Genomic DNA, 14,184 nt, shown 5'->3' on the forward strand with positions numbered 1-14,184 from the left:
AGGCTAACTGCAGAGATCCTTGAGGCTGGAAGGCAGCAGCATGGATGAGAACAGGTTCAGGTGCTTGGTGACCCCTTTCTTGAAGCAGCAGGAGCCATTTGCTGTCCACCACCAGGCCTTGCTGCTTAGATAGCACTGTCCAGGGGCCAAAGAGCAGATTGGGGTAGCATGGGCCTTACCAAGGTAAGGCAATTGGCAGGGAAGAGCATTGCTCCCCTTCATTGTGAGGCAGTGATGTGTGGCAGTGAGACGTGACTAGCTGCTTAGCTGGAGCTATGCATGGGGACTTGGCAGGCCTGCATAGCTGGTCAAGCATTTGTGAAGGGCCAGGCTGCTGGTGTGGCTAGGAGGCCTCTTGCTGGGAGCACGCCTTCTAGCAGCTGAGGAACATAAGACCTTGCAAGTAGCTGAGTTGTCCATGCCTGTGAACCGGAAAGGAAGCCTATTGGCCCTGGCAGTGTCTGGCAGTATCCCATCTCACTGTTGGAGACATACAATCGTCATGATCTGTGTGAGCAAGCAGCACCTCACACTTGTCTGATTGCAGCACTTAAAACTGGTGATGGCTGGGCTCAAAGCCAATATCAGCACCATGTTGTGGGAAACTCTTGAACTAACAGTTTCCACAACAGAAAGCACAGGAAGACCCTACATAAAGTCTCTTAATACTGAGAGCTTTTATATGCAGCAGAAGGGAATCATCTGTCCTCTGTTTCAGGTTCCTTTCCAAGGTGTTCACATGGCATGGCTTAAGCAGGGATTATCTGCCCTTTTCCTCACTGGAACTTGCCTGCAGTTTTGCCTGGCCTACCCTGCAGTCACATAATTTGTGTCACCTGATGTGAGGCTTAAGGTGATAAAAGCGTGTGTGGAGGACTAGAATATAGCTATGGGTTCCTGTTGTCAGGCAGGGGTAGCAGGACAGTCTCCACTACCCATGGAGCCATTTCACAGGATTGTTTTGATTTCTGTGTAGCAAAGATGGTGGTCTCTTTTGAGTGTGCTTCCATTAGGAGGATTTTTTTATCTTGCATATCTGTTCAGCTTAGAGTTGTCCATACTGGTAGGTATGGACAAAGAAGTACAAAGAAGTGGGATCCTGGATTTCTCATAGAATCTGCATGGGCAGCCACCTTCTAAGAAGAGACTGCTGCTGCTTTGTGTGGGCATCTCTGCTGTGCCCAGAAAGTAGAGGGTTTTTCTGTAGTGCAGATGAAGTGTTTTAAGAGGCTTTTCAGATACCCAGCAAGTGCCAGGTGTGAGTGTAAGTTTTGATTTTGTGTGGGTGGCTTTGCTTTTGTACTTTCTGAGTTTTGTAAATGTGCTTGTAGTGCTCCTGTTTTGTAAATTGCTGGGCTGGGCAGTACCTGTCCTCATAGCTAGTACTGTGGGACATGACTCAGAACAGAAGTATGGTCTTTGGTACAAGTGATATCCCATAACTGATGGAGGAGCAATGGGTTCACCTAACAGGGACAGCATAAAATCAGGGGAGACAAATTAATGTTAAATCTTTTAACACGCTTCTTAGAAGAGATGTGAATGTGGGAGGTCTCTTTCTGATTCATGGATATGCTCTGATTAAAAGTCAATGTGATGACACATAGGGCTACTTGGTCTTGACTTCCTGTTGCAACTAGCCACAGCGTCATACTTGAACTACTTGTCCTACCTTCTCAGAGTCCAGGTGAAGCTGTGAAAATCACCTTTGGTGTTTCTGCAGCTGGTGAGGTTTATGCCTTGCTCCACTGTTCTCTCTGAATTCCAGAACTGGCCCCTGGGCAGAGATCTTCTGCAAAGCCTCAGTGCATGTGCAGGATTTGCTCTGGTCAGGAGATGCCTGGTTCAGAGCAACCTGCAGTGCTGTGGTGGAGATGTTGCCTAGTCTTTGAATTCCCTTCTCCAACTCTCGTTCCCTTTTACTTGCAATGTATGTAATTATTCCACAGCTGATTTTTTTTCCCCGTCTTTGTGAGCTGCACAGCACTGTGCCCTCTTCAGTGTCAGGAGCTCATTTTTGTGTCTGAATTCCCAAGTAAATGCTGCTGCTCTCTGGGGGACCCTGGAAGAGCACTTGTAAACATGACATTTGTGTGCTTTCAGTGGGAGAGCTCTTCAGAGAAGAATCTGTTAAACAGTGTAACCAACAGCATCCACAGAAAGACCTTGAATGCTTGTGTGTTCCTAGATGCTTTCCCTTTGCTAATGTCTATTTACTGTGTTTTGTTTCTCACAATAATAAGAAAAATGAGTAAAAACTAGAAACCACCTGTTGATCTGTCCTGTTACTGCTGATCAGGTTGTCTTCCTGACAGGGACATTGTGACTACTCATCTTGTGCAGGAAGCCTTCTAGGAGTGTATGGAATGTGTGGAATGCATTTTATTTTATGTATAAGTCTTAGAAGCAAATGGAATGTTATTTAGAGACAAAAGAGTGATTCTAAGCAATTTGCTTTCCAATTTTAGATCTGAGAAGAGACTGACTGTCCCACCACGGTTTCAAAAGGAGTTGCAAGTTCACCTGTCCAGAAGCTCTTCCACAGAGTCAAGTGGTATGCCCATTAAGAAATGATTTGTTGACTACTCAGAGCGGGTGTCATCTTAAATCCATCTTAGTAGTTGTTTTGAATGAAGATGGGTTTGGATGAGGAATCAAGTTCTGTGAGTGAACCTTTTCACTCTTATTTCATTTTGCTGAGGAAATGTGTGTTTGCTTGTCTGTCTCTCAGTCTTCTAGGAAAAGCATTGGGCAGTAAGTGTCAAAGCCAATCACAAAGCCAGTGTGAGGAGTTTGGAAACAGGAGGAATAAGCTTAACTTCCTAGTGGGGTAGGAATCTGGTACAAGGATGAAGTCCTGACTTTCAGGAGTAAGCAGCATTACTAATTTATCTGTCCAGCAAATACTCTTTTGCCTGTATGGCTCAATAGTTGTGCAGCTGATGGGCTTGCAAAATGATGGTTGCTTTCTTTGAGACTGTCAGCCTGATTTGTGAAGCTTCAGGTCTGGTAGGAAATACACCCCACCAAAGGGAGAAGAGGAGTAGAGATGAGGCAGCAGGTAAGCTAGGGATGTGAACCTCCCCCTGGAATAATGACTGCCTAATTCCTGCACACAATGTATGAAACTGCCCAGAGCAGCTGAGCAGTTGTCACTTTCCTTGCTCCATTGGAGGGCTTCCTTGGATGTAGTAGCAGAGAAAAGTTGCCTCCTGGGTGGATACTTTTCCTCAGGACATATCTTGGAAAGAAGGGCAAATCATTGGTCTGATTTGTACACCCGTGTGAAAATAAAAGAACGTTCTTGGTTGTCGTGCAATATCTTTGTGGTGTTTGTACGCATAAAGAAATTATCTTGTGCCCCTCTTGGGATACTGCCTTAGTGCACTGTCTCAGCTGCACTGGGGCTGACAGTTCTGTATCCTCTTCCAGAATCCCTTCAGAAGGAACATGTAGTAACATCTTATGAAAATAACTACAGTGATTGAAAATTCATCTTTAGGTAGTTATTTAATGTCTGAGATTTCCATAGTTCTTTGCCATAGGAAGTGACTGAACCAGCCATGCTGGGCAGGAGAGACACATTTTAGAGTTGGTGCTGTGCTGGCAGCTCCCATTTTTAGTTTTTAAATACGGTGGTAATTATCTGTCTTTCTGTTTGTCAGGCTGTGTTTACTTCAAGGCTGCAATATTTTTTTAACAGATAGCTTGAATACATCCACTGCAGAGACACATATTGTTGCCCCTGGCTCTTCTTCTGCCGATGTCCATGAACTTCAAAGTCGCATTAAGGAGCTGCTGAGCAAGTATAGCAGCGGTGTCAGACTGTCAAAGATGCCTCAGATATATCGGGAAATGTACTGGGAGGACCTTAGCACAGAAGTGCTCTATCAGCTTGAGAACTGGCCTCAGGTGTGCACAGTAAGTGTTGAGCCATTTTTATGGAAAATGCCAGTACCCTATATATTTCTGAGTGTTCATTTACCAAGTTATTTTATGTGTACCTACATTTCCCTTCATGCTCTGTAGCAGTGACCAAAAACCCCACAGCCCCACCACTCCACTCCCAAATTGTAACCATGCCTTTTGAAACCCCAAAAAATCACTGTTGGCTGGACTAGGGTTTTGAACAAGGAAGGTCAGCTTTCATGGTGTTCTGGAAGAGGTGCTTGAGGTTGCTGACTTGCCACCTTTAACTAACCCCAGTACTGACAGTTCTAATAGCTGATGACAGGTGATCTCCATGCCATGTTTGTTGTTCTTGGTCTGGGTATTTTCCCCAATTGCTTTTTATGCTTTTCCTTGTTGGTGGGTTTACCTCCTCTTAAAGCTACAAGCTACCAACATCCTTTGTGAACAGTCTGAGGTCTAACTGTATTTATCTTTCTTTAGACTTTTCCAGAGGTCTTTCTCACATCTTAAGCCAAGGAATTTTGCTGTTTAAGTTAGGTTTATGATACAATAATAAATAAAATTGAAGAATAGTAATGCTGGGGGGAGCTAAGCCCCTTTCTGCCCTCCTTCTGCCTGTTACCCCTTGATTACAAGGGGGTCATTGCATCTCTTATTAGGAACTGGTATCTGGCTGAGTGTCCACTTAGCGGTCTGACATGAGTTGCCATCACCACAGGGTGGAGAGGCTTCAGCTGCTGTACTTCTGTCTCTTCTTCTGCATTCACAGGTCATGCAACTTTGCATCAAGGCTTTGTTTAGCTTTACTTTAACAGGCCAGTGATATCAATGAAGACTTTCAACTTCTTTGGTATCTGTCAAACTGTGGCACAGAAGAGTATTGAAGTAATAAGAATATTTGTTTTCTTGAAGTACATTTTTTGTATGTCCTACTAAGTCTTTCTCATGTAAAAGCATTAAATGCCAAAAAAAAAAAAAAAAAAAAAGAAAATAACTGAGTTGAATAACTGCTTTTCAGGAATAACACCATTTGCATGAATGTCTGGTATTCTCACAGATATATAAAATGTGTTTGTAGCACCTTACTACAGATACTAGAAATGTATGCAGTCAGCAGCAATTTGTTTTGACGGTTGATGATTGGTTCCTGTGTTATCTACAGAGCAAGCTGGTATGTCTTGAATTGCTTAATTCGTGCAGCAAATTTTAGTCTTTTTTGTAGCTAATGTTCCAGTCAGTCCTGTTCATCCAGGATCTTTGTTCTGTGTTCATTATCCATTTGCTTATCTGTTGGGTCCATCTCTTTCATTCTAGCATGCAAATAAAGTCATTTAAGCATAAATAAGCACTGATTAAATCCATGGAAACATTGTAATACAATGGGCACAGTAAAACAGCAGTCAGAAGTATCAAGTTATCTTGGCACAATCAGTCTTATTGTAGAGAACTGTTAATGAGTTTCTAAAGCCTGTCTCAGTTTATTGACTTACAAAATTGTAATTATGGCTCAGGCATGGAGAAGTTTGAACTGGGACTTCATATATGAAAGCTACTATATATCTCTTAAATATAATCAGTTCCTGGTTCAAACATATTGTCTGCAGATGTACAGCTTTGTAGAACCATTAAAATGCAGAAGACAGACTGTACTCCCCAGTGAAAGTAAAGATATCTTATATCTGAATTATTTCTGTCATGTTGCTTTCTTACACTGGGAGTGTCTGCCAGGCTCAAAAACATGCCTTGTGTTTCTTTTATTATCTTCTTAAAGAAGAACATTTTTTGTACAATTCTTGTACTCATTCTGATCAGTGTAGCATAGTTACAAACCAGCAGACAACAAACTTGCTACACTTTCAGTGTCTCCAAGCTTTTAATTTGAGGACTGTGCTTTGGAGAGTATTGCTTCTGAATAACTTTGCATCTCTAAAACTTCTGTTGGAAAGGAAGGAATTTTATCTAGGAAATTGTAATTTCCATGTTTTTACAACCATGGGTAATGGACATTTTTCCTATTTAAGGAGTTCAAGTCTCCAAATATCACTGTAAGTTGCAGGTTGATGATCTTGTTTTCAGTCTTCACCGTTCAGGTAGGAGGTACTGAGGCTGACTTTGTCTCCATTTGTCTGTTACCTCCCCTCTTTAGTTCAGCTTGGTTGAGCATCTTACTTGTAGCAATATATTTTGCACAGCTAAATGCAAAAGTACAGATTACCAAGTAGTGGCTAGCAGTCACAGATTGTAGCGCAGCCTTCATGAGCAGTGAGGCTGACACTAAATATGCTTTGTTGTCTAGACAGACCTCAGCCAGGAAAAGAATCTGCTTCAACAGCTCTGGGCAGATCCACAGTGTTGCTGAATTGTTTGCTTTCACCTCCAGCACTTGTGCTTTGAAAAAAATGATGACTGGCAGTGACCCTCCCACCTTCACCATTTTTTATCAGAATTTTTTACCTTTCTGTTTGACTAATTACTTTGTCATGTGTCTTCGAGCAGCTAGTGATCCCTGTTTTAGACTTGCAACTTCTGTCTAATTTCTTATCCTTCTACGTATTTTTGTCACAAGTCTTTCTCACAACTTAGCTGTTTTCTTAAAATTCTAAGCCAAAGTTACATAGTTTTACTGTGTTTGAGTTCAGCCTCGAATCCTTGGGATGCAGGCAGCTGAACCCCTGAGCATTTGAGCTCAGCCTTGAATCATTGGGATGCAGCAGAGGTGTGAGAGGCATGTAGGCATGTAAATTAAAAAGTTCTTTTTTTTTTTTTGTAAGTCACAACCAAAAATTAATAATAAATTTGTATTTGGTACTGGCAACATGACAAAATAGTTCCCTTTGCAGTCTAAATATAAATCTCCTTACTGAGTTGTATGTATGTTTTAAGGGATTTTTTCCTTTTACATGCTCAGCTCTCCTCAGTTGCTTGAACTCTGTGAGTAATTCAGGCATGATGGTGATGCAGATATGGCAGTGCAAGAGAAGCCTAAACTCTTAGATCTTTTCTCAAAACTTTTGCTTGAATTTCCATGGTTTTTTTTTTACAAAAGCTTTTAGAGAATTAGGCAGTCCTAGGACATTAGGGAATGTCCTTGCATGGATGTTTAGTTGGTTTAAAGACTGGAAATGGAGAAAGCCTGGAATGATTTACTTTCAGAAAGGCAAGTGGGATTCCTCAGGGGTAACACTTAGGCATATGCTGGTCAGAATTGTAACAAGTGAGTTGAAAAAGGATGTAAATACAAATTCAACTGGCTAATACTACAGGGCTGTTCAGAGTTATAAAGACCAGAGCTCTCTGAAGAGGTATGTAACCTCCTCATACTGTGTTTCTGGCCCATAAAATTTCATTATAATCTTAATTACAGCCATGGACAGAAAGGACTCTTCTGACATTTTAAAAAAAGTGGGTTTTTTTGTGTGGACTTTGAAGCTTGGGAAAAAGAGATCTTGGCATTTATAGTAGCTTCATGCAAATGTTGACTCTGTATGGAAAAATGCAAGTGATAAGTATTTGCAAAATAAATAGGAGTATTTCAGTTGGAAGGAATCTATCAGTGATCATCTAGTCCAATTGCTTGACTATTTCAGGAATGACTAAAAGTTAAAACATATTATTAAAGACATTATCTAAATATCTTTTAAACACTGTCAGGCTTAGGCCATCAACCAAGAAGCCTGTTCCAGTGTTTGACCACCCCCTTGGTAAAGAAATGCTTCCTAACATCAAGTCTGAACCTCCCCTGACAAAGTCCTCTGCCTAGGAGGCTGTATTTCCTAGTTGACTCACTGAGTACTTGTGACAAGAAGTTATTTCCTACAAACTTCACACATTTCCAAGATTTGCTTGTCACAGCAGTACAGTGTTTGCAGTAGATGTCTGGGAAGTTGCAATCTCCAGTAAGAACAAGATACCAACCCAGAGATTTCTCCTGAGTGCATGCTGGTAGCAGATACTACACCACTCCTTTGAAACCAGGGTCTCTCACCCATGTCATCGCTAATGGTAAGAGCTGTGCAGTCAAACCTCTCCTTTTTATACAGTGCAACTCCTCCACATTGCCTGCCCTACCCATCCTTCCTGAAGAGCCTGCAGACCTCCATCCCAGCATGTCAGGTGTCGCACTTGTTCCACTAAGTCTTGCTGACACCAAAGAAATCATAGCTCTGGGAACTAACCAGTGTTTGATGTTTATCCTGTTTGTTTCTCATACTGTGTGTGTTGGTGTTCAACAAGTATTTCAGATGTGCTCCAAGATCAAGTCCAACTCTTGACCAAACACCTCATTGTCAGCCACGGCACTGGTTGTCAGTCCAGTCATTTATTGAATACCTCCAGGGATGGTGACTTGACCACCTCCCTTGGCAGTCTCTGCACTGCCTGACCTCCTTTTCAGTGAAGAAATTCCTCTTAATCTCCAACCTGAACCCTGCCCCTCGTGCAGCTTGAGTCTGTGTCCTCTTGTCCTGTCACTGGTTGCCTGGGAGAAGAGATGGACCCCCACCTGGCTACAGCCTCCTCAAAGGGAGTTGCAGAGAGTGATAAAAGTCACCCCTGAGCCTCCTCTTCCTCAGGCTGAACAACCCCAGCTCTTTCAGCCACTCCTCATAGGATTTACCTTCTCAAGCTCCAACCCTTCACCTGGTCCTTCACCCTTCTCTGGATTTGCTCCAGCATCTAAATGTATTTATTGTCATGAGGGGCCCAGAACTGGACACACAACTTGAGGTGTGGCCTCACCAGTGTTGAATATTGAGGGACAATCACTGCCCTGGTCCTGCTGGCCACACTATTGCTGATACAGGCCAGGATACCATTGGCCTTCTTGTCCACCAGGTGCTATTGACCAGCATTCCCCATTTTGCTAGGCAGCTTTCCAGGTATTCTACCCCAGCCTGTAGCACTGCATGGAGTTGTGACCCAGGGGCAGGACCTGACACTTGGCCTTATTGAACCTCACTCCTTTGCCCTTGGCCCATTGATCCAGCCTGTCCAGATCCCTCTGCAGAGCCTTCCTGCCCTCCAGCAGGTCAACATTCCCACAGGTTGCTGTCATCAATGAATTATGCTGAGAGTACAGTCAATCTCATACAGATCTTCAATAAAGATTTTAAACAGGATTGAGCCAAATACTAATTCCTGAGGAACACCACTAGTGACCAGCCCCTGGCTGGATGTGACACCATTCACCTCCATTCTCTGGGCCTGACTGTACAGCCAGATTCTAACCCAGCAAAGAGCACTCCTGTCCAAGCCATGGGCTGCCAGCTTTTCCAGGAGTGTGCTGTGGGAGATGGTGTCAAAGGCTTTGCTCAGCTCTAGGTAGACAACATCCACAGCCTTTCCCTCACCCTCTAGGGAGATGACCTGGTCAGGTTGGTCAGGCGAGACCTGCCTTTCCCCAAATCTATGTTGTCTGGCCCCTATCCCTTGGTTGTCTGGCATGTGCTCTATATTCACACTCAAGATAATCTGTTCCATAGCCTTTGCCAGCACCAAGGTCAGGCTGACAGGCCTGTAGTTCTCCACATCTTCCTTCTAACCCTTCTTGTGGGTGGGCATCACATTGGCAACCTCCAGTCATCAGCCTCCTTGCTTATCCAGTACCAATGGTAAGTGATGGAGAGCAGCTTGGCAAGTGCTTCTTCCAGGTCCCTTAAGTACTCTCAGGTGAATCTCATCCTGTTCCATAAAGTTGTGAGCGTCTGAGTGGCACAGTGGGTCACTTAACAGCCGAACAGCCCATCATTCATCAGGACAGATGGATCCTATCAGACCCTATCATACCTTGTGCCTCAGAAGTTCTTCCATGTTTATAAAACCCAAAGTTTTGGTGAAAATACCAATCCTAGAGCCAATATTTTTGTACAATGAATAACAAGCAGATACCTTTTAATGGACAGAATGAAGGGATGTATGCATATTCAATTGATGCTGGAGTTGTCTTGTGGTAATGACTGCCTTAATCTTTCTGCTTGTTTTCTGAAGGAGATGGTAGAAAAATAACACTACAATTCTGAATTTTAAAATTCCACTTGTGCTGGAAGAGATACATTTGCTTTTCAGCAGTTCTTGAACAAAGATGTTATTTTCCGTAAAATACTCTACTGGCTCTGGCTACTTACCAGATTAACTATTAGCTGTCAGAGGGCAGTCTTTTGTCTGTAATCTATCATTCCTCAGTCAGGTTTCTTACTGCTTTATAATAAACATAAAGCTGAACAATAGGTAACACGTGAGCATATTTTTCAGTGACCTTAAGTCACTATAGTGACTTTTAGTGACTATATTGCCTGATGCTGTGTGAAAAGGCTCCTCAGATTGAAGACCATTTTCCTGGCTATTTACTGTGAGGAGGAGGCTTTACAGGGTAAAGGAGGGCTTGGTTTTCTTCACTTAAACTCTTGGATATCTGGTAAGGTGTTGGACAAGTCCCACAGTCTGTTAGTCTTGAAAATAAGTCACTGGAAAAAAAATGGAGGAATTAAGGGGGAAATTAGCATATTTTTTGTTTGCTGTTTTGGGGGCATTTGATTAGTTTGTTGTTTAGGTTTTAGTTCGTTGTTGTTGTTTTTTGGTTTGTTTTTTTGTTTGTTTGTTTGCTTTTTTTTAATAGTACAAGTTGAAGGTTATCACTACAGAAAGGTAGAGAATTTTTTAGATAAGAATGAGATCTGCATGAGACAACAATGAGATGTTGCTTAATTGACTGGTAGGATGTTTTGTTTATTTTAACTTTTTTCAGCTGTATTTAGTTCTCAGATTCATATTTTACATTTATACATGTTGGGACTTTTTGCAGAAAGTAGAACTAAAGGCTTGGTAGAATGGATTAGATGCTAAATAAATTGAGAGAAATAGAACTGAGACTGTTGTATTCTGAATCTGGTCCTGGGCAGTACACTATATCTTAACAAAATAGGTACTACATACTAATGCATCAGGCAGCTGAGTTTTTACTGTAATATTCAGAGTGAATTAAACAGGTATACTCAGAAAAGAGAAGGATTGCCACAGCAGAGAGTTGTATTGCTTGAGAAATTATGGTTTTGTCAGGTCTTTACTCTCAGGGAGGGACTTTCTATATCACAGTTAAGCTTTGTGAAGCAAAAGTCATCCTTCTAAACAGAGAAACAGACTTGAAAGAATAAAAAATCCAACTCTAATGTACTTTGCACACGGAGGAGACAATGGAGCGGGCTATCACACCTGGCAGTACATATGAATGAAAGCTCACACTTTTACACAAACCCTGAAAGCTGTTTCCAGTAGATGAGCTCTTGAATTACAGTAACTTTCTTTTACCATGCTCATTGAAGAAATCAGTGTTTAGACACAGAGCCAGTAGCCATTTAGAACAGAGTTCAGAGAACACAAGACATGTTCTACCTAAAATGTAATTAGATGTGCTGTACATACTTTAGCACAGAGCAGACTACAGTTGGTGTCAGCCTCACTGATGGTGTCATAGCACATGTACAAATGAGCCAGTTGAGGACAGAAGATCGAGAATGACTTTGCTGTCCAAACACAGTGCTAGAACAGGCTGTAAATCGATATACCTGAAACTCAGTCCTGATGATGAGTGGTTAGACAACACAATGAGCCACCAAATGGCAGACTTCATTTGACAGCATCTTTCCTTATTCCTGCAACCTGTGTATCTCCTGTATGTTAAATCTTGTCCTTTTTTGACCTTGTAGAAGAAGTTCAATGCATTATGAGGTAAAGAGTATTACAACCAAAAAGAACTGCTGACAAAGTTGTATGCTGATCCTCAGTGCTGGCATAAAGATGTGAGGAATAGAGGCAACCCTCAACAGTATGGAGTTGTTAGATTGACTTAGCTGTCTTATCACATCACAGTTTCCTTTGTAATTGTGTATTTTCAGAAGCCAGAGTCTCGTAAGCACAAGGAACTGGAGAACAAGTATCTTCACTTCACTTGATGTGCAGGGTAATGGAGTGGGAGGGCAAAGAGGATGGGCAAGGGGGTAATCTAAAGACACTCTTGAACTTTGTAGAGCTTACCATCCCAGCTCTGAACATGAGCTGAACCTGAACAGAGGATATCTTGACGATAGGGATTCTTTAGTTTAAAAGAAAATACAAAAATATACTTAGTATGATTTGCATTCTAACATTTCAGGTAAGTACAGAAGAAATGACTACCAGAAACAGAATCACTGAATCACTGAGGTGGGAAGGGACCTCTTTTGATTACCTAATGGAACCTCCATGCTCATGCAGGGTCACTTGCAGTCTGTCCATGTCTGTATCCAGTCATGTTTTTAACAATGGACATGCTACAGCTTTTCTGGCCAACATATTCTAGTCCTATTTCATCTTTCCAGTTGACATGAGGCTTGGCTAAAAACAAGCGTTTTGATGTGTTCTTTTGTTTCTTAGGGTAAGAAGATAGGTATCATAGCTTCCAATGCAAAATAATCAATTGCATATCAGAGTAGAAGCTGTAAAAGCTGGAGTGGATTCCAAGGATTAGCTGTAACTGGATGATGTAAGAAGCTTCCACATCCTTCTAAGGAAAAGCTCCTTACTGAGTGATGCCCCTATGTGCAGTGGGAATCTTCAGCCTTTCATGAACACTGGCCAAGTCTGTTTTTTTCCTCAGATTTGGTTGCTCTGGACACATACTCCAGCAGTTCAGTAGCTTAAGCTCTATTGCTTTCAGAAGCAGCTACTTGGAAGAACAGGGAGAAGTTGAATGTTAATGTTGAAACATTGCCTGGAGAGACCTGTACTGTAGAGGGATGGGCAAAACCAGTGGGACCTGAAGTTGTGGTGGCTGCCAGTGACAGAGAAGAAGTGCTGTCAGCCAGTGAGTAGATGCAAGGTAGTGCTGATCAAGGCCAGAAATACCTTCCTCGCTGCTTTGAGCTCCAGCTTGCTAGGAGTTTAACTTCATGTATTGTTGTCCTGGTTTTGGACAAATTAGGGGAAAACACCTCCAAAGGAGCCCCCTATAGGAAACCAAACCCTCCGCAACCTCCCCCCACCACCGGGTTTGGGAGGAATTCCTTCAGAGGGGAAAGTGGAAAAAACTTGTTTATTAAGGCACAACAAAAAAACACTCCCCAGCACAAGAGAAATAGCCCAAGATGACCACAGATGTTTTCACCAGTCTAAGAGGGTTGAGCTGTATCTCTCTTCTCCGCAGAGGGTACGCAGCTTCTTTCGCAGACCCCGGGGGAGCTCCTGCCCGGAGTAGGTCCGATGTCTTCGGGGGGGGGGGGGGGGGGGGGGGGGGAAGGGAACAACGGAAACCGGGAAAAAGGAAAAAAAAATGGCAAAAAAGCAAGCCAGCGAAAAGCAGAGAAAAAAGAGAGGAAAGCAGAGCCAGCAAAGCAGGCAGCCAGCAGCAAGCCAAAGCAGCAAGCAAGCTAAGCAGCAAGCCAGCAGCCAGCCGGGGGGGGGGAAGGAAGACAAAACAAACTGAGGACAGGGAACAGAAACCACGATTGGGATAATGAGCATGAAAATGTCCTGTCCCCACGACAATTGTTGAGGAAAGTCAGATAGATTAGAGCTGCCTTCACACTGAAGTGTTTGTCTAAGGTGCCTGTTACTATAATGTTTCTGTGTACAGTCTGTAGTACGTATACTGTGGTAGTTGGCTTCCATTGTTGCATATTTAAATCCGATCTGAAAGAACTCCTGCACCACACTTCCAAATAATTCTTCTCAGTGAATCAGAGTGATAGTTCTGATTTGTATTTTAGAGCCGTCTTTGAGAACCTTTTGGATACCAAAAATCGTGGAGCCAGACTTCTTGTTTGCCACATAAGATGAGACTCTGTCACTGACATTAAATGCTAACTTCCTTTTCTTACCTTGCAGAAGAATAGCAGAAAATAACTGCATATGCTAGTTTGAATGTACCATTGAAACTGAAGGACATTGACTAGAAACTCTCATTTCAAGGATGTGTTTTCTCCACTTCCTTCTTTGAAACTGTTGATGCTGCAGGAGGTTACCAATTACACACAATTAAGCAAGGCTGGCATTGGAAAGTGGATACTTTCTTTAGTTTATATATGTTGGTCAGTGGATTTTTTTAACATTGTCAAGCATATATGTGCAAAGCTTTTATCCTGCCAATACATAAAGGAGCATGTCTGCCTTTGTCCTCACTATATGTGTATGTCAAAACAAGGGGATTTGCTCTTTCACATTTCACTCAGTTGCAGTGTCATTATTTATCTTGGGAGTATTTTTTTATTTGAACTTTTATTATTTGAGTCTCTAGATTTCAGT

At 42.4% G+C, this 14,184-nt stretch overlaps 1 protein-coding gene across 3 annotated transcripts in view; it reads left to right on the top strand.

Annotated features, from left to right (window-relative positions):
- TDRD7 (tudor domain containing 7) overlaps window positions 1–14,184 on the top strand; it is a 47,669-nt gene that overhangs the window by 16,088 nt on the left and 17,397 nt on the right. For all 3 annotated transcript variants that reach the window (XM_054003048.1, XM_054003046.1, XM_054003047.1), the window contains exons 5-6: window positions 2,469–2,554; window positions 3,704–3,921. In XM_054003048.1, coding sequence (XP_053859023.1) covers window positions 2,469–2,554; window positions 3,704–3,921 — 304 coding nt within the window. The remainder of the gene's footprint in view (window positions 1–2,468; window positions 2,555–3,703; window positions 3,922–14,184) is intronic.

Source organism: Vidua macroura, chromosome Z (assembly GCF_024509145.1).
Source record: "Vidua macroura isolate BioBank_ID:100142 chromosome Z, ASM2450914v1, whole genome shotgun sequence".
In the NCBI taxonomy this organism is placed as follows: Eukaryota; Metazoa; Chordata; class Aves; order Passeriformes; family Viduidae; genus Vidua; species Vidua macroura.